Source organism: Gasterosteus aculeatus, chromosome 3, assembly GCF_964276395.1.
Source record: "Gasterosteus aculeatus chromosome 3, fGasAcu3.hap1.1, whole genome shotgun sequence".
NCBI lineage: Eukaryota > Metazoa > Chordata > Actinopteri > Perciformes > Gasterosteidae > Gasterosteus > Gasterosteus aculeatus.
The window spans coordinates 19,105,228-19,128,186 of NC_135690.1; the positions used below are offsets into that span (position 1 = coordinate 19,105,228).

The 22,959-nt window shown below is 46.0% G+C and overlaps 3 protein-coding genes across 22 annotated transcripts; 1 reads left to right on the top strand and 2 right to left on the bottom strand.

Moving 5' to 3' along the window:
* Nucleotides 1-981: 981 nt before the first annotated feature.
* On the bottom strand, nucleotides 982-11,799 carry bfsp2 (beaded filament structural protein 2, phakinin). 7 transcript variants are annotated; one of them, XM_078100124.1, is made up of 9 exons: nucleotides 11,137-11,799; nucleotides 8,223-8,369; nucleotides 7,435-7,982; nucleotides 5,821-5,903; nucleotides 5,401-5,557; nucleotides 3,460-3,624; nucleotides 3,239-3,367; nucleotides 2,510-2,751; nucleotides 982-2,412 (listed from the first exon to the last, which is right to left on the bottom strand). In XM_078100124.1, exons 3-9 carry the CDS (start codon nucleotides 7,927-7,929, stop codon nucleotides 2,346-2,348), a joined length of 1,338 nt encoding a protein of 445 aa, XP_077956250.1. In that variant the 5' UTR covers nucleotides 7,930-7,982; nucleotides 8,223-8,369; nucleotides 11,137-11,799; the 3' UTR covers nucleotides 982-2,345. The 7 variants fall into 7 exon arrangements, with proteins under 7 accessions (XP_077956250.1, XP_077956249.1, XP_077956247.1 ...); XM_078100123.1 differs by lacking the exon at nucleotides 11,137-11,799 and adding an exon at nucleotides 8,089-8,132 and having other exon boundaries at nucleotides 8,223-8,367; XM_078100121.1 differs by having other exon boundaries at nucleotides 7,435-8,369; nucleotides 11,137-11,442.
* Nucleotides 11,800-12,309: 510 nt separating this feature from the next.
* ccr9a (chemokine (C-C motif) receptor 9a) lies at nucleotides 12,310-15,787 on the bottom strand. Of its 2 annotated transcripts, none has more exons than XM_040171421.2 (3): nucleotides 14,804-15,787; nucleotides 14,072-14,156; nucleotides 12,310-13,872 (listed from the first exon to the last, which is right to left on the bottom strand). In XM_040171421.2, the coding sequence occupies exons 2-3, from the start codon at nucleotides 14,111-14,113 to the stop codon at nucleotides 12,793-12,795; spliced, it is 1,122 nt and encodes a 373-aa protein (XP_040027355.2). In that variant the 5' UTR covers nucleotides 14,114-14,156; nucleotides 14,804-15,787; the 3' UTR covers nucleotides 12,310-12,792. The 2 variants fall into 2 exon arrangements, with proteins under 2 accessions (XP_040027355.2, XP_040027354.2); XM_040171420.2 differs by having other exon boundaries at nucleotides 14,045-14,156; nucleotides 14,804-15,779.
* Nucleotides 15,719-21,520, top strand: LOC120816091 (uncharacterized). 13 transcript variants are annotated; one of them, XM_078100112.1, is made up of 9 exons: nucleotides 15,744-15,826; nucleotides 18,014-18,128; nucleotides 18,236-18,692; nucleotides 18,887-19,457; nucleotides 19,529-19,589; nucleotides 20,387-20,515; nucleotides 20,671-20,969; nucleotides 21,047-21,170; nucleotides 21,259-21,520. In XM_078100112.1, exons 3-9 carry the CDS (start codon nucleotides 18,246-18,248, stop codon nucleotides 21,416-21,418), a joined length of 1,791 nt encoding a protein of 596 aa, XP_077956238.1. In that variant the 5' UTR covers nucleotides 15,744-15,826; nucleotides 18,014-18,128; nucleotides 18,236-18,245; the 3' UTR covers nucleotides 21,419-21,520. The 13 variants fall into 13 exon arrangements, with proteins under 13 accessions (XP_077956237.1, XP_040027350.2, XP_040027348.2 ...); XM_040171417.2 differs by having other exon boundaries at nucleotides 20,671-20,804; XM_078100117.1 differs by having other exon boundaries at nucleotides 20,671-20,804; nucleotides 21,092-21,170.
* Nucleotides 21,521-22,959: the final 1,439 nt, after the last annotated feature.

Genomic DNA, 22,959 nt, shown 5'->3' on the forward strand with positions numbered 1-22,959 from the left:
TGGAGGGGGCTTGGGAGTATGCTCATCCAGTCTACATGTGTTTTGTGGACTTGGAGAAGGCATATAACCAGGTCCCCTGAGAGAAAAGTTTAAGTACCTCGGGGTCTTGTTCACGAGTGAGTGAGTGAGTTTGGCCGGAGAATCGGAGCAGCAGGGGCGGTATTGCACTCGCATTACCGCACCGTTATGATGAAAAGAGAGCTGAGCCGGAAGGCAAAGCTCTCGGTCTACCGGTCAATCTTCATGCCTACCCTCACCTATGGTCATGAAGGATGGGTCATGACCGAAAGAACTAGGTCACGGGTACAAGCGGCCGAAATGGGTTTCCTCAGGAGAGTGGCTGGCGTCTCCCTTACAGATAGGGTGAGAAGCTCAGCCATTCGTGAGGAGCTCGGAGTAGAGCCGCTGCTCCTTTGCGTCGAAAGGAGCCAGTTGAGGTGGTTTGGGCATCTGGTGAGGATGCCCCCTGGGCGCCTCCCTAGGGAGTTGATCCAGGCACGGCCAGCTGGGAAGAGGCCCCGGGGAAGACCCAGGACTAGGTTGAGAGATTATATCTCTGCACTGGCCTGGGAACGCCTTAGGATCCCCCAGAGCTGGTAGAGGTGGCCCGGGAAAGGGAAGTTTGGGATCCCCTGCTGCAGCTGTGGCCCCCGCGACCCGACCCCGGATAAGCGGTTGAAGATGGATGGATGGATGGGTGTTTTGCTATAACAAAAGACATGAATTGAGATTAAACATTTTAATTGTTGCCTGGCGCTAGTTTATATGCATCACCTATGATGGAAACACAATGATCTCAGCTCTGCGACTCAGTGTAAAGCTTTTATTTTGAAACATTAAAAGAAGCAGATTACTAATGTCACATGACACTGGTCCTGATGTCATCGGGTGAAACACACCTGTCAAATTTATATACTCTTTTTTTTTTTGATGGTACCCTTCAGTGTCAGGATGCGTGGAAGGCAGGACTCAAACGCAGAATTTCCAAAACAAAAGGACTTTAATCGTCAAAATTTCCAAAAAAAGCAAAAGCCAAGGGGCAAAAACGCAGACAAGAATCAACACTATGAGTTAACAATGGCGTTGGAGTTAACAATGACGCGACAAGTGACGAGACACACATGACTTAAAATACACTAGGGAGGTGCAGGTTATTGGAAACACCTGGAAACAATCATGACGCAACAGACAATCACGGGGTAAGCTGGACCCCATCCATTCACAGCATGGTACGTGAGAACCAGTCTTTTGAACTGGATGCGGGCAGCCACCGGTAGCCAGTGATGTAGTGTGATATTTTATAGTGATACCGCCATCAAAACTGTTCAGCTCAGGAACTGGTTGAGACCCGGCCGGAACCGCCATACCTCCGCAAACCACACCACTTACCGGATATTCTGTCGCCTGCCCGTCACCAATTGCTGTGCTATCGCGCAACACATGCATTGCTCCGCCCCCTGGTCCCCAGCACATATGGTGATAAGTAAGCATAAGTCTTTTTAAAGCTATTAAAAATTATTTTACGATTCAGTTAATTCACAAAAGCATTATGATAATCAGAGGTAAACATATTAATATGTCATGATCAAAGACCCTTTATTAGCATTTATAACCAATTACAGCGGTGGAGTCTAACCAGTGACATTACAGTTTAAATAATCAACTCTTAGATGTAAAGGTGCATTTTCCCCTGACAGTTCAGCTCTGGTGAACTTTGTCAGGTGCGTTTACTCGTTGACCAGTACATAGCCCTTCTAAACAGGAAGTCAGGGGTTTAGTAGTAAGGCCCACCTCTTGCTTGGTTTGATTGGCTGCCTAGGCCGAGTGTAGCATTGACAAGAGGCTGTACTGTCTCACACCTGTGATACGGTACATTTCAGGTGAGGTCTTCGGGTGTTGTGGAAACCGATTTACCTAAGGACTTCTTCTCTGATATCACACCACACTCGCACTCACACCTGCACACAACACCACGCAGAAAACCCTCCAATTCAAACTACTCCTCAGATCCTCCTGTGGAATCACCAGTCCAGGGGGTCCTGGAGGTCCAAGAGGTCATTGAGGGCCTGAAAATCCAGGAGGCCCAGAAAGTGCTGAAGCTCCAAGAGGTACTTGAGATCCAGAAGTTCCTGGAGGTTCAGGAGGTTGAGAAGGTCCAGTGGGTTCATGGGGTCAAATTGGACATTAAGGTCCAGGACGTCTAGGACATCCATGGGCGTCCTGGATTTCCTCATGGTCCAGTGGGTTCAGGGGGTCAAATTGGACATTAAGGTCCAGGAGGTCTAGGACATCCATGGGCGTCCTGGATTTCCTCAAGGTCCAGAAGGTCCAGGTGGTCCAGGGATTCATTGAGGGCCTGGAGGAGCAGAACCACCGGTTGCCCCCTCAGGCTCTGAATGTTGACCTGGACACCTGGAGGAGGAATTTCATTATTCAGTGAAAGGATGTGTTAATGTTTCATCATCTCATCTCATCATCTCGAGCCAGCCACATGATCTGCTGGACTCACGCCAGATATGCGGGATGGAAGCGGCTCTCCTCCCCGTCCAGGATGCCGTGGTAAATGCCAATTTCCTGCTCCAGGCGCTGCTTGTTGCCCAGCAACGTGTCGTAGTCGCGCCGCTGCTCCTCGATCTCACCATGCACATCGGAGAGCTCCGCCTCAAGCTTGGCCACCAGCGAGCCTAGGTTCTGTTGCTCCATCTCGTGCCAGCGCCGGGCATCGCCCAGCGAGTTCTCCAGACCACGTCTCTGTGGGAGCATAACAGCAAGGCGGGAGGAGCTGTTGACCAGTCGACCACAGGAGCTAACGGAAAACTAATGCTAATGCTGATTCACGATCCTTGCTTACTAACAGACCCATTTAATTTCATTCAAAAGCAACCCAGGCTGACTCGAATCGGTGCAAGTCATCCAGTGAGGGAATGACTAAGAATGTGTGGAATGGTTCTGACGGTTCCCTCCTTCTGACACATGAGAGGCTCGTTGTTTTCTTTATATTGAATCATTTTGCGCTGACGGCATGCAGCTCTGTTGTTCCGTTGGGTTACTTCTACTACTCGTTCGCCCGACTACTACACTGCTACCCCCCCGGACCTTGATGTGGGAGGGGGGGAATAGATCGCCATGACTTGGTCAGTTGAAAACTAGCTTGCGAGCCGGAAAAATTGGGGGTTGTTGATAGAAGCTATTGGTCTGGGCCATCGATGGAGGGTAGTGATCAAAGCTATACTCTCACCAGCGCTCTGATGGACTCTGTCTCGGCCTGCAGACTCTGGATCTTGCAGCCGGTGTCGTGACATTCGGCCTTCAGCGCTTCTACCTGCTCCTCCTCCGGACTCAGTCTGCTCCTAACACACTGCACCTCCTGCAACTCGCTCACACACACACACACACATCGTCAACACACAAGAATGGACAAAGTGAGAGGACACACCTGTGCAGGTGAAATGTCCTCACCTTACACTCCAGGTAGCTGTCTGTCTCCGCTCGATTCCGCTCCATCACCTTCTCCCAGTGGCACCTGATGTAGGCCAGGATCTGGTCCAGACTGGTTTCAATGGAAGCATCAGGTTTGTCTCTCAACTCAACTCCTGCCATTTGACTGTAAAGGACTTGCACGTCCTGTGGGGACAGAAGGATAGGATTTACAAAAGTCCCATAACTGACAGACAGGAATTGGAAGGGCAGTACAGGAAGTAGATAAGTTGCCTGCCACGACGGAGACGCATGTTGGTGACGTCAGTTTGCAGCGGCTCCAAAGAAGCATCTTAGATGCTTCATGTGTTGATACAAGGTGAGTCATGCAGACGATACAAACAACCAGGTTCAAAGTAAAACTGTATTAACATAAATGAGTGATGTGGTTATCCACATGATCTGCGTTTCTATGTCATGATCGTTATTTCTTGTGAACGGCCCAATGATACGTCACTCCTTAAATATTGAACTGGTTGTTTGTATTGTCCTCATGACTCAGCCCTGTAAGAACACATGAAGGCATCAGAGATGCTTCATAGTAGTTTCGCCTCTGCAGACTGACGTCACTAACGTGCGACTCCCGTTCATCATAACTACGTTGCTTAGTGAAAGTGGAGTCGTTTCCCCCAAACAACACATTCTTCTTCTAACCATTTTTCCTTGACCACATGAAGTTTTCCACAGAGGTCAAGCTACAGTGGTTAGGAGTACAGGTTAGGACACGGGGTGCGCGAGTGGCCTCCAGGGGCTGTGTGAGAGAAAACATTTAATGGTGGTCTAATGGAGTAATAATTCATATTAAATATAATTTGTAAAAAATTAAAAGGATTTTACCCAAAATAATGAGTTATAAAACTACCCTTATGGAGAGTTAATACTCTCGTCTCTTACTTGTAATGTTACCTCTCTCTCTCTATGATGGACTCCTCCCTTTTTATTCTTATCTGTTTCTGAGACTATGCATGTGCCACTATTTGTTCTTTATGTGGTTTACTGTGTTCAAGTAATTTCAATTTTCTCCTACCTCTGATGATCAGTTGTGATGTGTAACTTTACATTTTGAATTTTAAATCATTTAGCCACTATGTGTGGTTAATAGTAAATGGAATATGATGCAATCCACCTCTGACAGTGTCCCCGTATCCTCGTCCTTCTTATTTCTCCTTTAAAGTGACGTTAAACTGGAGTTTATTGAAACTTTGTTTCAGTGTTTCAGGGCATTTATGTAGTTATACAATGTTGCACCTTTTTTCAGACTGTGTTCACACTGCAACATTTAACAGTGGACTAAATATTGTAAACAAACTGTTCTGTCATTGGTCCAATTTGACTGCAGCTATAAATAGACTTTTCCTTTTAAGTGTGGGGGATTTGCATGAACCCAGTTGGGATGTAGAAGGCGGCACGTGGCCTGAAAAGTTTCGGAAGCGCTGGGTTAGCAGATAATCTTTTGACAATTCAATCCAGCCCATGTGGAAATACAAGATGGCTAACGGACAGGAAGGCAAATCACGGACAGGAAGTAGAAAGGTAAGATTGACAACGAACAGGAAGTAAACAATTCATATGACTGACGGACAAGAAGATTCTTTCTTTGTTTAAAGTCTTCTTGAACTTTACATCGTATAACAAATTCATGAAATAATGTACATAATTATATCTATTATTATCTATTATAATTTATATATATATAATTATATTGTACTGTTATTATCAGTTAATTTTGGTATTTTATTTGTTGTTAAGTAATTTTATAATGAACTAAATTTAGGTTTTTGTTAAAGGTTAAAATTTAAAGATGAAAGCAAATTGGACCTTTATTTAATTTGAATGATTTACACTGTTCTGTGTAGAAGCTGAGCTGTTTAAATGTTCTGCCTGGTAGAAAAGCTTAATTTATTAAACAGAGTCTGGGGGAACCTGCTCGTGGTTCTGCTCCAGGTTCCTTAGATCAGCTCTCATGTTCTCCATCTGCTCCTCCAGCTCCGCCTTCGTCAGGTTGGCGTCGTCTATCACTTTGTACAGAGAGCTGATCTCGTCCTCCACCGCCTTCCGGAAGGGCAGCTCATTCTCAAACCTGCACGACCAAGGCACACGTCAATGCTGCCCCTAGACCTGGTCAAAATCAGGTCCCCTTAACCTGGTCCGACAGACGTCTACTTAAACCTGCTCGGACCTGGTCTAACTCAGACCTTAAACTTGGTCTAACTGAAGTCTAACATAAACCTGCATGACGGAGGTACAAGTTAGTCATTTTGTAACGTGTTTTCTGAAGAAGGGGACGACACATTTCAGTGTGTCTGTTTGACGTTGTGTGTGTCTGTAAGTGTGTCCTGTGACCTTTCCTTGAAGTCCTCAGCGTTGGCCTGAACGTTCTCCGTCTGCAGTATCAGTCGAGCGTTGTCCAGGATCGCTTCACTGACCTGCAGGAAACACGGCGCCAGCAGGGGTTAGCGCACACACACACACACACACACACATGCACACACACACACACACACACACACACACACACACACACACACACATCAATTAATCAGTCAATCAAAATGTATTTGTGTAGCAAACAAACGTTTCCCAAAGTGCTGTGATGGGAGTGATGTCATCTGTACTGAGTGTTGGCTGTTAGAACTTCAGCGCCGGCTTTATTCAGGTGTAAACTGTACACACACCTACACTCTACACTGGGGGTGAGCGGGGAGCAGGTCCTCCTCCAATCAGAGGGTTGCCGGTTTGATCCCAGGCCCTGCCAACCCGTCCATGTGTCCTTGGGAAAGACACTTCACCACAACATTGCTCCTGTGGCTGCGACTACAGGGTGTAGATGTTAGTTACTGATGGCAGGTGGCTCTGTGTGTCGCAGTGTTCATTTTGGCAGCTATTTTATATTTAGTCTTAGTCTTTAAATGAAAAATGCATATTAGTTTTAGTCACATTTAGTCATTTTAATCCTTCTTAGTTTTAGTCGACAAAAACTAGACTAAAATGTAATTAGTTTTACTTTTTGACTCGTGGCCACGATGGGTTGTAAAATGTGACGGAGGCCAAGAACAAATGGCTGAAGTGTTTGTGTGAGCTGATATAAATGACATGTGAAACATCATTACATGAAAGGATTTGGATTTTAACAAATAGCAAAGCATTTATTTGCAAGGCAATTTAACAAATTGGCAAAGGTGTAACAAGTTCATGAGGACCAGGGATCTAAACGCTACACTTTGTTGTCTTTGTCTGTTTACTTGCAATGCTTTTGACACTTCATGCTCCTTTATTGTTTCCACTGTCCCAACTAAAGAGACCTTAACGTCCTACAATGTGCAATACATTATTTTCTTGGCTTCAGAACCTGCAATGAGTTTATTACGTTCGACGCGTTTGTAACTACGCGGTCCGTAGTCGGTGCACAAGAACCACCGCTGCACCGATACGAGCGTCCTGGGTTCGTGATGACGTCATCATGACGCGTTAATATCCGCCGTACTTTGTCTGTCTGTTGTCTGTCAGCTGCGTGCGAATTTTGGGGGAAAAGTATCGTGACTTCGTCAACCACCAACATGTTCGTCTCGTTAACGCAAGTTAGAATAGATTTAGTCATAGTTTTTATTTTTTAAGTCTTAGTCGTGGAAAAAAGGTTCGTTAACGAACATTTTTCGTCATAGTTTTCGTCGACGAAATTAACACTGGTGTGTCGTAGCTGCTGTCATCAGTGTGTGAACAATGACATGAAGTGTTAAAGTGTTTTGAGTGGTCAAGTACAGTCCGTTTACCATTTACACACACTTACAAATATACAGAAATCCAGACATGCACACGCATTTACATACACGCACACAAAATTCACACATGCAACATACAACATGTTGCCATGGAGACAGTGCGTCATCTGTGGGCTGTCTTTGGAAACTAATACATAGTTTCCATTCATCACTGCTAACGTCATGCACCTGTGCTCACCTGTCGGTAGACGTCCTCCCACTCCCTCCTGAGAGGCCCCCAGGCCCCGGCTCTGGACGCCTTGCGGTCCAGGCTCAGTCGAATGTGTTCCTCCAGCTGTCGGTTCAAGTGTTCTAAGGCTCTCACTTTGTGCCTGTACTCCACCAGGCACATGTTCAGGCCGCCAGCTGCCGCCGCGCCCGCTGGCCGGATCACCACGGGCGCCGCGCTGCTCCTCATCCCCTGGAGGAAGACGCTGCTGATGCCCAGAGCCCGCCGAGACACGCGGGTCCCCACGCTGTAGCCCCCTCCCATGGGGGGGGCGGAGCCCACGAAGACTCCGCGGGGGGTCGGACCAACGCGCTTGCAGGAGGACGGCGCCGGCCGCTCGGAGGACGGCTGTGCCAGGAAGGAGGAGCGGCGTCGGGGGGGCAGAGGCATGCTGATCTCTCGGGGGCAAAACCTCCCACTGCCGCCCGCTCCGGGATTTATGGGAGGACGGAGTTCTGGAAACATGGCCGCCTTTGTTGTGAAAGGTTTGTGCTGCAGGGACCTCTGTGTGGATCAAGCTGTGTCAGCAGAGGGGAGGGGGGGGTCACACACATAGAGACACACACAGTGCTGTAGTGGTAAAATTAGAGGTGGGTAAACTCTGAATTTTGTGATCATACAGACCTCGACGCGATGCGAAGCGTCGCGACTCTGTAAGGCTGTCCTGGCTATATTGCATTATGTTAAATTTAAGAAAACAGTAAAGAAAAGTATGTCAACACAACAACACAATTGCATATTAAGAACTATCTACATACGGAGTCTCCTTTTTACAGTAGTGCCCAGAGGGCCTCCTTGTCCTCCACGTTAGGTGTGGGGTTCATGGCTCCTCTGTCCTTCTCTCTCTATTGGACCTGGTGTTTCTCTCCCTGTGCTCTCTGCATCACTGCCTGTCCTCTCACTGCCTGAAAAAATATGTTGAATTAAGAGTTAACCAGTTAAGCAGCCTGTCAATTACACTGACAACATGAGTTAAAGTAACACTCATGTACCACCTACGTCATCATAAATAGCCCATACAGCAGGTTTTGTTTTCACATTGAGAACTGACTTGTTTTCTAATCTACGCGTCACCAGGCGTTTTTCTTTCACCGTGCACGACCAGCGAACACAGAGTGCGCGACTACTACCCCCCCCCCCCCCCGTCGGTCGTTCCGCCCGCAACGACTACTACACCCCCCCCGTCGGACCTTCTCGACCGGTCCGCGAAATATTGTCTGACATGAAACCGGTCCGTGTGGTAAGAAAGGTTGGGGACCACTGGGCTGATCCAGTGACAGCGCAAGGCGCTGATTGGATGCTCACAGACCGTAACACAGCGCAGATGAACATGATTCAGACGACAGCGTTTATATGTTCAACAATAGGAAACGTAGTCTTAGCTGTTTTAAAATTACACCAAGTTTATTTCGGATTATTCCAACGGAAGAATACAAGGTGCAGGTAACTTTGAGGTGCGTAAACGCTATTTATAGGTGCGTAAACGCTTTTCCAAAATTCTAGAGGTGCGTAAACGGCGTTTACGTGCGTTTACCCTCCACTACAGCCCTGAATATACACATATAGAGACACACATACATAGAGTCACACACATAGAGACACACACATAGAGACACACACATGGAGACACACATATAGAGACACATATACATGCACACACAGACATACACACAGGGACACACCCGTAGAGACACACACATAGAGACACACACATAGAGACACACACACATTAAAATATTTCACAAAATTACAAACAGAAAACAAAATAATAAGAAAGAAAAGTGAAATAACGAAGTTGTGTTGAGTGTGTGTGTGCGTGTGACAGTAAGCGTGGTAATGATGGTAAATGACACTTGTAGCTGGTTGTCATCTACGCTCCACTATGGTTACCAAAGGGGGGCGTTTGTGTTTTGACAACGTTTCATCTCATAATTTCGACTTTCTATCCCCTTTCTTCAGTGCGGAAATGGGCTTCTATAGTTGTGTGAATGCATCACTCCAGCCAATCCAAAGACGGGGTTTGTAACCAATCAGGTGTAGAGACCATGTGACTGGCTCCGCCCCCTTACTGTCAGAAAGAACAACAGCGAGCGCGTGGAAAACACCTTCGAGCGCGAGCAGAGACTAACTTCGCGAGCGAGGAAGTTCACGTTTCGCGAGCGAGCAAATATCTTGCGCAAGACGGAGATTTGCTCGCGGATGTCTGATTTACGCGCGTGCATCAACCTAATTTACGCTCTCGAATTTTGACAGTGATTTGCCGCCATAATAATGTTTCTGGAGGACAAACATTTTTTGCAGAGAAGTACTATATAATCTATATCTTTATCTAACTATATATTACAATATGAAAGATAAAGAACAATTAAACTATAATGAAGAACAAGAAGAAGTAGTCTTACCCTCCTTATTATTCCATCTATTTTTCTACTAACAGTCAATATGTTTACTCCAACCTAAGCTGTCAACAATAATACTTAAAATGTTGTAGATGACATTTGAGGCATCTCAAGAGACTAAATATAAGTTTTTGTTAAAACATTTGTGTAAAATGTATTACACAAAAAATATCAAAATTTGATTTTGATATTCAAAGATAGCTTATTCAATTTGAACCATGTAGCATGAGCAGTTAAGTCAACAATGGCTTCCAGAATTAGTGAATTGAAATTTGAATGAGAGAGAACCAGGGTTGTGTCATCTGCAAACAGTATCACAAAAAGGCTTTTTGAAACAATGGACAAGTCATTAATATAAACAACAATAATAATGTTCCATAAATGGACCCCTGTGGAACCCCACATATTAGTCTAGCTTTGTTTGAATAACAACCTTCAACACAAACAAACTGTCTTCTGTTGACGACATAACTTTTTAAAGGACCCATCGCATGCCCATTTCACCACAAGTTGATGTGGTTCTTTGGGTCTTACCACCACAAAATACCACAAGGATTATTTAAAACAGCACCCTTATTAACCCGTCTTAAACAGCCCTCCACACACAGTGACCTGTTTTGAGTGCCTGTTCCTTTAAATGCTAATGAGCCAGCTTTAGGCTGGACCGTCCAATGCCCTGTCCAGACACGTATAAGTCCTCCTTTTTGGAGTACTGCTGGGACTAAAGAGCCCCCCCCCCCCCCCTCGTCGGCCATATCGTCTGCACCAAGTGAAGTGCTTTTGGCAGATATCATACCTACAGTGAGTGTGGGGGGCGGGGGATGAAACGGGGAGGGCAAGGCCATGTAGAGACACTATTTCATAGTGACAAGAGAATGATGAGGAAGTTCAACCTCAGTCGCTCAAGCAGGACGTTTCTGACTTCTAAGAACCATAACACGTCGCAGGAGTTGTTTTCTTCCAGCTTTTTGGGGTCGGTAGACATACCAGATACCCAAATTAACGCACCCAAATTGTGCATTAACGCAACCCATGACAAGCCAAAATATTATTACCTAAATCCTGACCAATGTTTACAAAGAGTTCCTTCCATTTTGAGCAAAATCGAACGGTTTGCCAAGAGAATTGTCAATATTCAAAGACACTGAAGGAAGCTCTGTTAGTCGTTTCTCTTTGCAGCACCTCCAGAGTCTTGGCTACAAAAATCATCAATCCAAATACAATTACTCCAACCACAACTTTATCTATGGTATTATTAGTAAAATAAACTTACCAAGTCTCGAGTGTCATGTGACGCTCCTCTCGTCGTATCTCAAGCAGTCTGTCTGACGTGAGGCCTTCACCAAAGGGTTCACTAGTCAACATGTGTACTGGCCACACTCCGGGCTATCGCGTAGTTCTTTCCTTCTTTATAAAGGTTTTAGGGGATTTATAGGGCTGTTCATGACATTTTTTGAGGCAAATCTCCAAATTTGATTGAAATTTCTCCAATTTTTGTGTGTAATATATATATATTTTTTCAACAGCAACATATAAGCTGCTTTTTACGCACCACAGCACTAACGGGGTTCCACATACAAAAAGAAATAAAGTATTTCCAGAGTTCCTACTACACATGATCAGACATGTTGCAATACAATACTCATTAAAACCTAAAACAACTAAATTAATGTTATTTTAGTCATTTTAAGAAATATAGTGTGTGATAATAAAAATGATAAAGGATTATAATTTATAATAAGGCATCAAATGATTATAAATGACAAGCAATAAGAAATGACAAGTGATTATTACAAATGATAATAAGTGATTATTAGAAGTGATAATAAGTAACAATAAATGATTGATAATGGTAAAACATTATTTTAAATTATTATAAATCATGACTAAAGGTATGACTTTAGCTGGAAATTAAAAGAGATTACTTCCGTCACAAATCAAATCAACATGTGAACCCTGTATGAAGATGGATGGATGAACAGATGTTCAGGCAGGTTAACGCAGCGGTGAGAAAAGGAGTGCTGAGACAGAAGATGTGTCTCTTTTGGTGAACCTGGTGCAAAAATAATAAATGTTTGAATAAAGTGCTTTAAAATCTTTCTCTCTTTCTGTCTTTGAGTCTCTTTGACGTCTTTCCAGTTTCACTTCTCTTTCTGTCACATTTTCTCTGAGCAGCAACTTGATGCAGGTTTCTGTATGTTTCAACTGTGCTCCTAATGCCAGTAATATTTAATAAATGTCCTGTTAAAGGATTTGGTGTCGAGTAAGACCCCTTCAAAGACCACTAAAGAGCTTCAGCAGGAGATGTGGAGCTTGGGTTATATACTCTTAATATCATTCAGTGATCATAAATAAGGATAAAATAAAGTACCATCAGGCTGAGATGAGGAAGTATATGAAGAAACATTTCATCAGTTCCTCCTGCTCGTCACGCTTACAGACCCTGCAGAGCTTACGACACGCTTTAATGCTCATCATGACTCTTACATTCACTTCATGTATATGAACATCTGTTAGCAGGACTGTGCAGCAGCAAAAACATTCAAACAACAGATGCAAAGCGTTTCCGCTGGAACTGCATGATGCAACATTTAGGTCACATGACAGCAACAGAATGACACCCACAGTCACGATAGAGGCGAGTGGAAACAGTCCAGTGTTCTTGACTCCAGATCAGCAAAAATCCCCTGAAATGAACCTTTCATATAAAAGGTATTAATCTCTGTGATTTAGGCCTCGGATCCTTCATGTGTCTTTTGTTTTGTGGAACGTCCTAAAAACAGCAGCTTTTTTATTTTCAGGTGCTCTGAGGGAAATATTCCTTTTGGTATTTGATTACGTTTCCGCCTCTGGGTGCGACTCGCGGATCCTTGGAGGGGTTTGTGAAGTCATTTGTCGACGTCACAGCACCAACAGGTTGCAGGTTCCTCTACAGCGAGAGCGCCTGTGAGGTGTCGCTGTCCGACATCACAGAGGCCCTCGTGGAGCCCGGTGGGCTCCTGCAGGTCTTGCCGATCCGACCCTTAAAGGCGGGCTTGCGGCAGCACGCTTGAAGCAGCTTCAGTAGGTCACGACGGAAGCGCACGCCCACGAAGGCGTAGAGAAACGGGTTGAGGCAGGCGTGCAAGTAGGCCAGACTCTTCAGCATCTGCCCAGCCTTGTCAAATTGCTTCAGGTCCTCGCACTCCGTCAGGGTCACGGTGGTTGCCTGCGCCGCCTCCATCACCAGCACGCCGGCGTAGGGCAGCTGGGTGCTGGCGAACGCTGCAGCCACGGCCAGGATGACACGCATGGCCTTGTGCTTCTGGAAGCTGCGGGTCCTGAGCAGCTTGGCAGCGATGACGCTGTAGCAGAAGGCCATGACGACAAAGGGCAGGCAGAAGCCCATGCTCACCTGCAGCGACAGCACCAGGATCTTGGTCCGGTTGCCCAGGTGAGCCGGGAACACCATCCGACAGTACTCCCGGCCACTTGGCTCTGTGGTGGCGGCGAACACGAGTTCCGGCGTGGCGAGCAGCAGCGCCAGCAACCACACCCCCGAGCACACCAGCCGGCTGCAGCTGCGGCGCTCCGCCTGCGAGTTCTGCGCCCTGACGGTCTGAACAATGACCACGTAGCGGTCGACGCTGATGCAGGCGAGCAGCAGCGTGCCACTGAACAGATTCACCTTGTAGAGGGCGGAGTTTAACTTGCAGAGGGCGGAGCCAAAGCTCCAGCTGCCGTGTGACGCCTCGGCTGCCCACAGCGGCAGGGTCACGAGGAACAGCAAGTCGGCCACTGCCAGGTTCAGCAGGTACACGTCTGTCATGGTTTTCAGTCGCCGGCGAAGGTTCAGGTAGATCCATACCACGGCCAGGTTCCCGGCTCCGCCCACCAAGGCAATTATCCAGAAGAACGGCGGCTCGAAGCGACTCCGGAACTTACGGACGGATGAGCGGTCACAGAATAAGTCGTCGGTATAGTCGTAGTCGTCGTCAGGTGTCGATGAGAGATTGAAGTAGGACGCGACCTAACAAGGAGAAAGGACACACGTGAACCCACCTGGATGCATCTGAACACGCCACACACACCTTTGTGTGAAGCGTTGTTCTTTTGTATGTTTCTGTCCCTGTTTAGTCGATTAATGTGTGAAATTCTTACTTATTAAACAAACAGATTGGTCAATAACTGATAATAATTACTATCTGGGTGGAGGACGAGTTAGTTGCCTCTGTGATGGACTCGACCATGATGTCATCCATGGATGTCATGTGATCAGGGTCTTTGTTTATGGTGATGAGGTCATTCAGCGGCCTATTCAAGAAACAAACACACCAACAACAGCTGTGACATCACCTTCACTTGTTAAATAGGGTTAACAATGTACTTGTTACCCAAGTAAAGGTACAGAACTATTACCAGCTAGATGTACTGAAGTAAGTTAATATTAATAATTTAATTCTTCAAATAATTTGAAAAGTTTGAGTGTTTATGAAATCAAAATAATAAAAAAAAACAGTAAATTAACAGAAAGGAATTATAGCTATAATATAAATATAAATTATTTTTACTAATAGTGCAATACTTTATCATTTAAACTGGTGATAGTAGTTCATGTTTCTTGGTTGTTTAATAAATGAAATAAATCCACATAAGAGTAGCACATTTTATTACTTGTACTATGAGTAATACAATATGCTACTCTGTACATATTCCTACTTCTCAGTGCCATATTATATTATACTTTGAAGAACCAATACATTCATTTTAAAGTTTTAGATACTTTACAGATTCTGATTATCCACCAACTACTGAAATCGGATTCATTGTAATAGAATAAACTAAGAGAGTCAATAGAATAAAATCCGAACCCACAATCTACTCAAAAAGCAGAAAGTCCAAATGTACATGAAACATGCAGTAAACACGAAGTATCTAAAGACGCAAATGCTTGGACTTACAATGTGTCTTCGTCTCCTCTCTGTCTCTCTGAAGCGTTTTCTAACTTTCCGTCCGTTGAACCACAGATGTTGAACCACAGATGTTGAGTCACAGCAGAAGTTAGCTGAGGGGGAGGAGCCAACTCCTCACCCCAATAAACCCTTCATTTATTCCTTCATTTACCTTTAAACCTTGAATTTACTCCTCATTAAATACTTTATTCATACTTAACTGTACCTTCATGTTCACTTTACCTTTGAATCAACGTTCAATCAGCCTTAATCAACCCTTCATTTAAAAGTAATAAACCTTGAATTACCCTTAACTAAACACTCTCACACACACCAACACAGACAATAATAAATGAATAATAAAATGAATCAGACGACCCAGAATTTAATATAGATTAAGATGTATTACCCACCATCACTGCGTGTGTTTGTGCGTGTGGACGAAGTGAGTGTGTGTGTCTGTGACAGCATCAAAACAAGAAGCAGCCGCATTGCGTGACAGCAGGTTCACACTACACAATGTTGCATGAGAGGCTTCAACCACACACGCACATATACACAAACACACACAGTTGCCTAACAGAATAAATCAGCAGCCATTATGCTCGCTAACGTTAGCATAAGTGCTAATCCTAACTTAGTTTGCTAACTGGTTTCGTTAAACAGCATAAACAGGTTGATGAGTTATAACAACGATCCTCACATGTACATTATTGATAACTGCACTTTTGACCTGATTGCAATAATTCAGGTCAAAAGTCTGCATGGAATTGCAAGGTTGACGGTTCGAACCCCGGCGGCTCCATGTGCCGAGTCAAAGTGTCTCTGAGCAAGACAGCCAAGCCCAACCTGACCTGCTGCCCGGCGCCCTCACGGCTTACAAAGACTTCCGTTCATAATATTATCAATTGTTTGGTAAAAACAACTTGAATAGATGTAATCGGAGGCGGGAGAAGTGGCCGGACGTGACGTCATCCTTCTCGGTGGAAAGGCGGAAGTTAAGTTGTGTGTTTACGCCAGGACGAGGAGCAGGTGAGCTTTAAGTTCTATTCCGTATGTTAACCCGAGTCTCACACGGGAAACACGACGCCATATGGAGCCCGAAGACACGGCGGCTTTAGTTACTTTTCACCACAATGCTCGCGTTAGCATCAAATTAGCCACATTAGCTCTCCGTGATGCTACTTTCATGTATCGTGTAGTGTATTGAGGAGATTTCTCGGCATTAAAGCGTTAGCTTCCTGCTTTTTGAGCCAAGTACTGTTTAAATTGTTGAACTTAAATGAAAGTTAAAATGTTCTTAACCAGAGTCGTTAAAAGGACGCTAACGCCGGTGTTACGTGCCGACTGGTTTTTGAACCTACTGGTTTGTCTACGCGTGTTTGTTTGTTTGTTTGTCCCCTACAGCGGCAGATGTTGTCTGCCTCAGTCACCTGATTCGTCACACATTCGCAAACATATTGCTGAAAATGTTCAAAAGTCATCACATGTCCAGCGATTACGATCGTATAAGTGAGCACTACGTCACTATTATGACGTCACGTCATAATACATTTATTAAAAGATCGCCGCGAGCAAAATGACGACACGCTACAAGACGGACGCGTTACGCCGTCGGCCACTCGAGCTCCCTGATGTCACTTCCGTTTCCTGTTCTTATCGTCACATTGTACATAAAACCAGTTGGTTCAGAGGGAACCAACACAACTGGTTTTGGTGGCGGATCGTGAAACTCTCCCAAACATGTGTATCGATACTTTTCGCGAGGCTGCAGCTTTCCACCGCCGACACATCTGGACAAAAGGGGGGATTCTGTTCATCGTGCATCACAGCCACTTAAGAAAGTCATTTAAGAAAATTTAGATTAAAATATATTTAAATGAAAGATCGCCACAATCTGGATTCAAACCGTGTCGAGCAAAATAACAACATGTCTCGAGACGTCTGCGCTAAGCGGTCGGCCAGCCTGACAGTTGATGTTGGTAGTTACTTATTACTCTATTAACTGTATACAGTTGTAAACCTTCTGGTTAAAGGTGAACCAAGACATCAGGTTTTTGATGGCGTGTTGTGGAACGCTTCCAAACATGTGTGTTGGTGCGATGCTTGATACAGTTATTTACACATTACATCCACACCGTTAAAAAGGTGCTTTACAGACGTGGAATCGTAAAATACATTAATCAATCACGTTAATTAGCAACATCAGTATGAAGGGAGAATTGCAAAGTTGGTGCGACCTCTGCTCAGTAGAAATAGATCTCGAAAAGCTTCAGAAAAAAAGAGCACCGACGGACCCTCGCAAAGTGAACCATTGTTTTTGTCGTATGCATTTAGATGTTATTGAGAAAGTAATCAGACTTGTGTGCTAGAAAACCTGACAGAACTATGTAGAGAATGTGGGGATGCACAGCAAAGTCCAGGGGCAAAGGTCACAGGTAAGATTGTTGTGTTGTGTTGGTTCCCTCTGAACCAACTGGTTTTATGTACAATGTGACGATAAGAACAGGAAACGGAAGTGACATCAGGGAGCTCGAGTGGCCAACGGCGTAACGCGTCCGTCTTGTAGCGTGTCGTCATTTTGCTCGCGGGGATCTTTTAATAAATGTATTATGACGTGACGTCATAATAGTGACGTAGTGCTCACTTATACGATCGTAATCGCTGGACATGTGATGACTTTTGAACATTTTCAGCAATATGTTTGCGAATGTGTGACGAATCAGGTGACTGAGGCAGACAACATCTGCCGCTGTAGGGGACAAACAAACAAACAAACACGCGTAGACAAACCAGTGGGTTCAAAAACCAGTCGGCACGTAACACCGGCGTGTCCCCGGCCCGGGGAGATGTATATTATGATATAACACGCGTGTCCTTGCGACGCAGCGCGCCAGGCTGTGATTGGTCCGCTAACTGCGTCCTTCACGCAGTCTCACATCAACGCTTTCACAGCACAATACGGCCGTTATTAAAAGGAAGAACGTTTAGGAGAAGTAAAGACTTGACCGTTACCATGAAGAAAGGACGAATCTTCTTCTGTCCGTCAATCATAGAACTGTTTACTTCCTGTCGTCCATCCGACCTGTCTGTCAGTCACCCATCTGGTATTTCTAAAGATTATCTCCTAACCACTATAGCTCGACCTGTTGATGAGAGATTGGACTCCTCATCAACTCTCCTAACCACTTGTCCTTGACCTCCTGACGTTTTCCACAGAGGTCAAGGAAAGGTGGTGAGGAATAGACGCTAGGAGGTCATTTTTTTCCCTATTCGCATCCAGCCCAGTAGGTTTAAATACCCGTTGGGGTTTAACGCCCCGATCATAAAGAAGGTAAAACATTTCTACATCTCATGGTTAAACTTGCTGATGACGAGGCGACGCCCCCAGTCAGCGGCCATCGGGCCCGATGTCAATGACGTGCGTTCTTCTGCTTCCAGTGATGTCGCCATGATGTTGGCGGGGAAGCAGCGGTACCGGGACGTCAGCCCCGTCACTCTACAGCTGGTGGGCGGGGTCGTGAGCTCCAGCCTGTACTGTGGGGAGGTGGAAGGTCTGTTGGGGCTGGTGGAGTCCTTCATGGTGGAGCTCTATCGCTGTAAACTTTGTCAGTTCACCTGTGGCCTGAAGGCCTCTATCAGCAGCCACCTGCAGGTTAGGCACCGCCTCCAAACGCTCACGTACCTGGGGGAGGGCGGCGAAGGGGGTGCGGCTGGGGACCGGGAGGAAGGGGGGGTCCGGCAGAGGGCGTCGCCCTATCACTTTGATCTGAACGGAGAGTCGAAGCAGAGCAATGAAGACGAAGACTTCCTCCTCTACAACATGCTGGACAACATGAGCCCGCCCACCTGTGACATCGGCAGCGAAGGCGTGCTTCAAGTTGCACACACCTGTGAGGTGACACACCTGTCACACACACACACACACACACTTGTCCCGATAGGTCAATGTATCGCACGGTACATGAAAATGAGCGGGATCATTTTTGGTGCTGCGATGTATTCTATATTTATTTCGACTTAAAACGTTACATGTTAAGTGTGCGATGGAACACGCTACGTGATCACAGATGTACGTGATTCCCTCTGCAGGTCAACACGCTGTTCGAGGAGTCGTCCTCCATGTTCCCCCCACAAGAGGCTTCAGTGGATCTGTCTTGTCCTCTAGACCCTGGTGGCGCCCAGGAGGAGACGGCTCAGTCCGCTCACCTCATGACTTTGGGACTGTGTCGCATCTCGGCTGCCAAAGCTCCTCATCGCGCTCCCGCCTGCTCCCCCCCCCGCCCTCCGGCTGAGGACCCCTCCTCCAGCCTGAAACCGAGCGGCACTGACCCCCAGCGGACAAAGCTGCCGTGTCCCCTGTGTCCGCTGATCCTGCCGTCCAGGCGGTTGCTGGACGTCCACGTCCGGTCTCACCGGGCGGCGGGCGACTTCGGCTGCGTCTGCTGCAGCTGGACGGCCGACAGCTGGGAGGAGCTGGAGCGCCACTGGAGGAGCCACAGCCGGAGGAGGAGGGAGGAGCCGGGCGGGAAGAGGAAAGTGGCAGCGTCCCGTCAGCTCGGCTGTCCCGTCTGTCTGAGGAGGTTCAGGAGCGCCGCCTTGCGTAAAGCTCACCAACAAACACACAGCGGTTACAATCGGCGTCGCCACTCCAACCACTCAGGTGGGAACGTCGTCCTCCGCTGCTTGTGATGTTCAAGCGTCCATCAATAACGTTTGACTTGGTTCCTGCAGATGGATGGAGGAGCTGCCCGACTGGGCGAGCAGGAGAGAAGGACGACGAGTTTTCCGACAGGTAGACGAATGAAACGCTCTCCATCCGCCAGTCACAAGCTTTTCCTAGAATGTTTTTAATATATCACTGACGAATCCTCTACTATGAATATTTTATATATTTATATATATATATATATTATATATATAATTCATATATTAATGCTGGGCAACAATTACATTTTTACAATAAATCAACGTGTTATCTAGATTGTTCCAGAAGAAAAAGTTACCCTCCATGATTATAACAAGTTAAATTTATAAATGTGAACAGATGGCAGCATTAATATGTTTCTTTCATCAGGGAGGAGCCAAAGCAGTGTGTCTATCTATCTATTTATAATGTGTTATGGGATAAAGAGTCTATTTATGGATCAATAACCTCTGATCAGTAGCAGGAGGACGAGTCTGTGAAGTCCATGTTGATTCTGGATTTCTGTTAAAATAATAAGAACACACCCTCAGCGATGCAGATTATCAATAACTTTGGTTATCAATTGTTTAGCTTATTAGTAACTTTGGTTATCAATAACATAAATAATAACTGCCTGAGCGCAATAGTAATGTGTTAACCTGTAATACATACACCGTATAAAGCAACATCTCAATTGTTCACAATTTCATACAATACTGTAAGTTATAATAATTGATAAATCAGGGTTGATCATTTTTAATGTTTTGTAGTTAATTATGTTGAGTTCACCATGAGGGTTTTTGACTCTTGAGATTTAAGCTTAGTTTAAACCTGAATCCCTCAATGTTGCAGCTATAAATTATTAAAATCCTCCAGCGGATCACAAACCAGTATCTGTGTGTCAGTCAGACCAGCAGACTTCTCACTGGTCCTCTGCCCAGTTTCGCTGAGAAGAGGAAGAAGAGCAGGAGAGACGAAGGAGAAGCGAAGAAGAAGAGCAGCGACGCAGGTTTCTGTTGCTCTCTTTGCCACAGGTAGATACACCCACTCTGCATCACTCCACAGGCCCTTATTGTCGGGTTAAGTGGACCAATGAAAGAAGAGGACAGGTAACCTTCGTTAAACCAGGTGTGTTACTTGTTGCTGGCTGATGATTGGCCGCTTTAGTTGCCATGTTTTTAATCTACAGGAAGTTCTCCTCTAAGTTGACTCTGAGGCGTCACCTGGGAACTCACGAAGGAGAGAAACCCTTCAGCTGTCCTCACTGCTCCTATAGCAGCAGGCTGAAGGCCTCACTGCAGCAACACCTGAGGACTCACACAGGTAACACACCTGCACACCTGAGGACTCACACAGGTAACACACGTGCACACCTGAGGACTCACACAGGTAACACACGTGCACACCTGAGGACTCACACAGGTAACACACGTGCACACCTGAGGACTCACACAGGTAACACACGTGCACACCTGAGGACTCACACAGGTGACCTACACACCCCGGTAACACGCACACCTAACAACACAGACGCAAGTAAGAAAAGTGTGTGTGTGTGTCACCAGGTGAGAAGCCGTACAGGTGTACTGAGTGTTCCTATGCGTCGATAGATCGCAGCTCTCTGCTGAGACACAGAAGAACGCACAGTCAGGAGAAACCGTACAGCTGTCAGCACTGTGACTACAGCAGGTAACACCACCACTGGCCGTCCGTGAGGTCATGTTTCTGCTGTGGTTGCTCAGGGTTCCATGTCAGTGTCTTCTGTCATTGGTTTCAGTATCCAAAAGAAGAGTTTGGATCTTCATGCTCGGCGACATCACACCGGTGAGGCGTTTCCATGCCGACAGTGTGATTACTCAAGTCCGGACCGTCAGCTGCTGGTGAGACACATCAGCAGACACCACGCCTGTGGCCTCACTGGGGATCAAGCACTTTGATTTGACTATCAGTTTGTGGGTGGAGCTTCTCCTCCATTGAAGGTTTTTATTGGTTATTTACTGGATTTCTACATGGAAATAAACTGTTCATGAATCATAAAACTGTCTGTTTTATTGAAATTGTCAAAATGTTTGTTATACATCTGAACGTTGTTCAATATAGTTTCTACACATGGCTCATCATGACCTATGAGACAATGAATGATGATGAATGCCTTCATGTTTAGAAACCTGCAGAACTTCCAGATGCTGATGATCATTATTAATAGTAATAATAAAATGAGTTTAATGCAACAGAACATACTTGGAAGACAGAAGTATACAACATATTACATTACATTACATTACATGTCGTTTAGCTGACGCTTTTATCCAAAGCGACATACAATAAGTGCATTCAACCATAGGGTACAAACTCAGGAGAACAAGAAACAAGAAAGTGCAATTTCCTCAAATAAGCGAATTTACAATTTGCTATAGATGAGTGACGTCACAAGTACAATTTAAGTGCTGCAATTTGTTAGTCTTTAGTCGAGGTAGAGTCTGAAGAGGTGTGTCTTTAGTTTGCGGCGGAAGATGTGAAGGCTCTCTGCGGTCCTGATGTCTTCAGAGAGCGCGTTCCACCATTTCGGCGCAAGGACAGCGAAGAGTCGAGACCTAGTCGAGTGTTTTGCTCTCAGTGAGGGAGGGACGAGTAGTTTTGCAGATGCAGAGCGGAGAGTGCGGGTTGGGATGTAGGGTTTGACCATGTCCTGGATGTAAGCTGGACCCGATCCATTCACAGCATGGTACGTGAGCACCAGTGTTTTGAACTGGATGCGGGCGGCCACCGGTAGCCAGTGAAGAGAGCGGAGGAGTGGAGTAGTGTGGGAGAATTTCGGAAGGTTGAAGACCAGTCGAGCTGCTGCATTCTGAATGAGCTGCAGAGGTCGAATGGCGGTGGCAGGGAGACCTGCCAGGAGGGAGTTGCAGTAGTCCAGGCGGGAGATGACAAGAGCCTGAATCAGTACCTGCGCTGCCTTCTGAGTGAGAAGGGGACGTATTCTCCTGATGTTGTAGAGCGTGTATCTACAGGATCGCGTTGTCGCAGTGATGTTGGGAGTCAGGGAGAGTTGGTTGTCGAGTGTGACGCCGAGGTTCTTAGCAGTCGAAGTGGGCGTTAGCACAGAGTTTCCAAAGTTGACTGTCAGGTCCTGGGTAAGCGAATCTTTTCCGGGAAAGAGAAGTAGTTCAGTCTTGTCGGGGTTGATTTTCAGATGGTGGGCGGACATCCACTGAGAGATGTCAGTTAGACAGGCAGAGATCCGAGCCGCCACCTGGGTGTCCGAGCGAGGGAAGGAGAGAATTAGTTGGGTGTCATCGGCATAGCTGTGGTAAGAGAAGCCATGCGAGCGAATGACAGCGCCAAGAGAGTTGGTGTAAAGCGAAAACAGGAGGGGACCCAGCACGGAACCCTGAGGAACTCCAGTAGTAAGAGGACACGGTTCCGACACAGATCCTCGCCAGGTTACCCGGTAGGTGCGGCCATCGAGGTAGGACGA

Excerpts from the sequence above, each read along its gene's own strand:
- bfsp2 (XM_040172095.2), bottom strand. The coding sequence starts at position 7,929 with ATGTTTCCAGAACTCCGTCCTCCCATAAATCCCGGAGCGGGCGGCAGT. Across the intron at positions 5,558-5,820 it reads GCTGAGGACTTCAAGGAAAG|GTTTGAGAATGAGCTGCCCT; the intron begins GTCACAGGACAC and ends TTGGTCGTGCAG. Across the intron at positions 3,625-5,400 it reads TGGAGCAGAACCACGAGCAG|GACGTGCAAGTCCTTTACAG; the intron begins GTTCCCCCAGAC and ends CTGTCCCCACAG.
- LOC120816091 (XM_078100111.1), top strand. The coding sequence starts at position 18,246 with ATGATGTTGGCGGGGAAGCAGCGGTACCGGGACGTCAGCCCCGTCACT. Across the intron at positions 18,693-18,886 it reads AAGTTGCACACACCTGTGAG|GTCAACACGCTGTTCGAGGA; the intron begins GTGACACACCTG and ends TTCCCTCTGCAG. Across the intron at positions 20,516-20,670 it reads TGTTGCTCTCTTTGCCACAG|GAAGTTCTCCTCTAAGTTGA; the intron begins GTAGATACACCC and ends TTTAATCTACAG.
- ccr9a (XM_040171420.2), bottom strand. The coding sequence starts at position 14,113 with ATGACATCCATGGATGACATCATGGTCGAGTCCATCACAGAGGCAACT. Across the intron at positions 13,873-14,044 it reads ACTCGTCCTCCACCCAGATA|GTCGCGTCCTACTTCAATCT; the intron begins GTAATTATTATC and ends TCTCCTTGTTAG.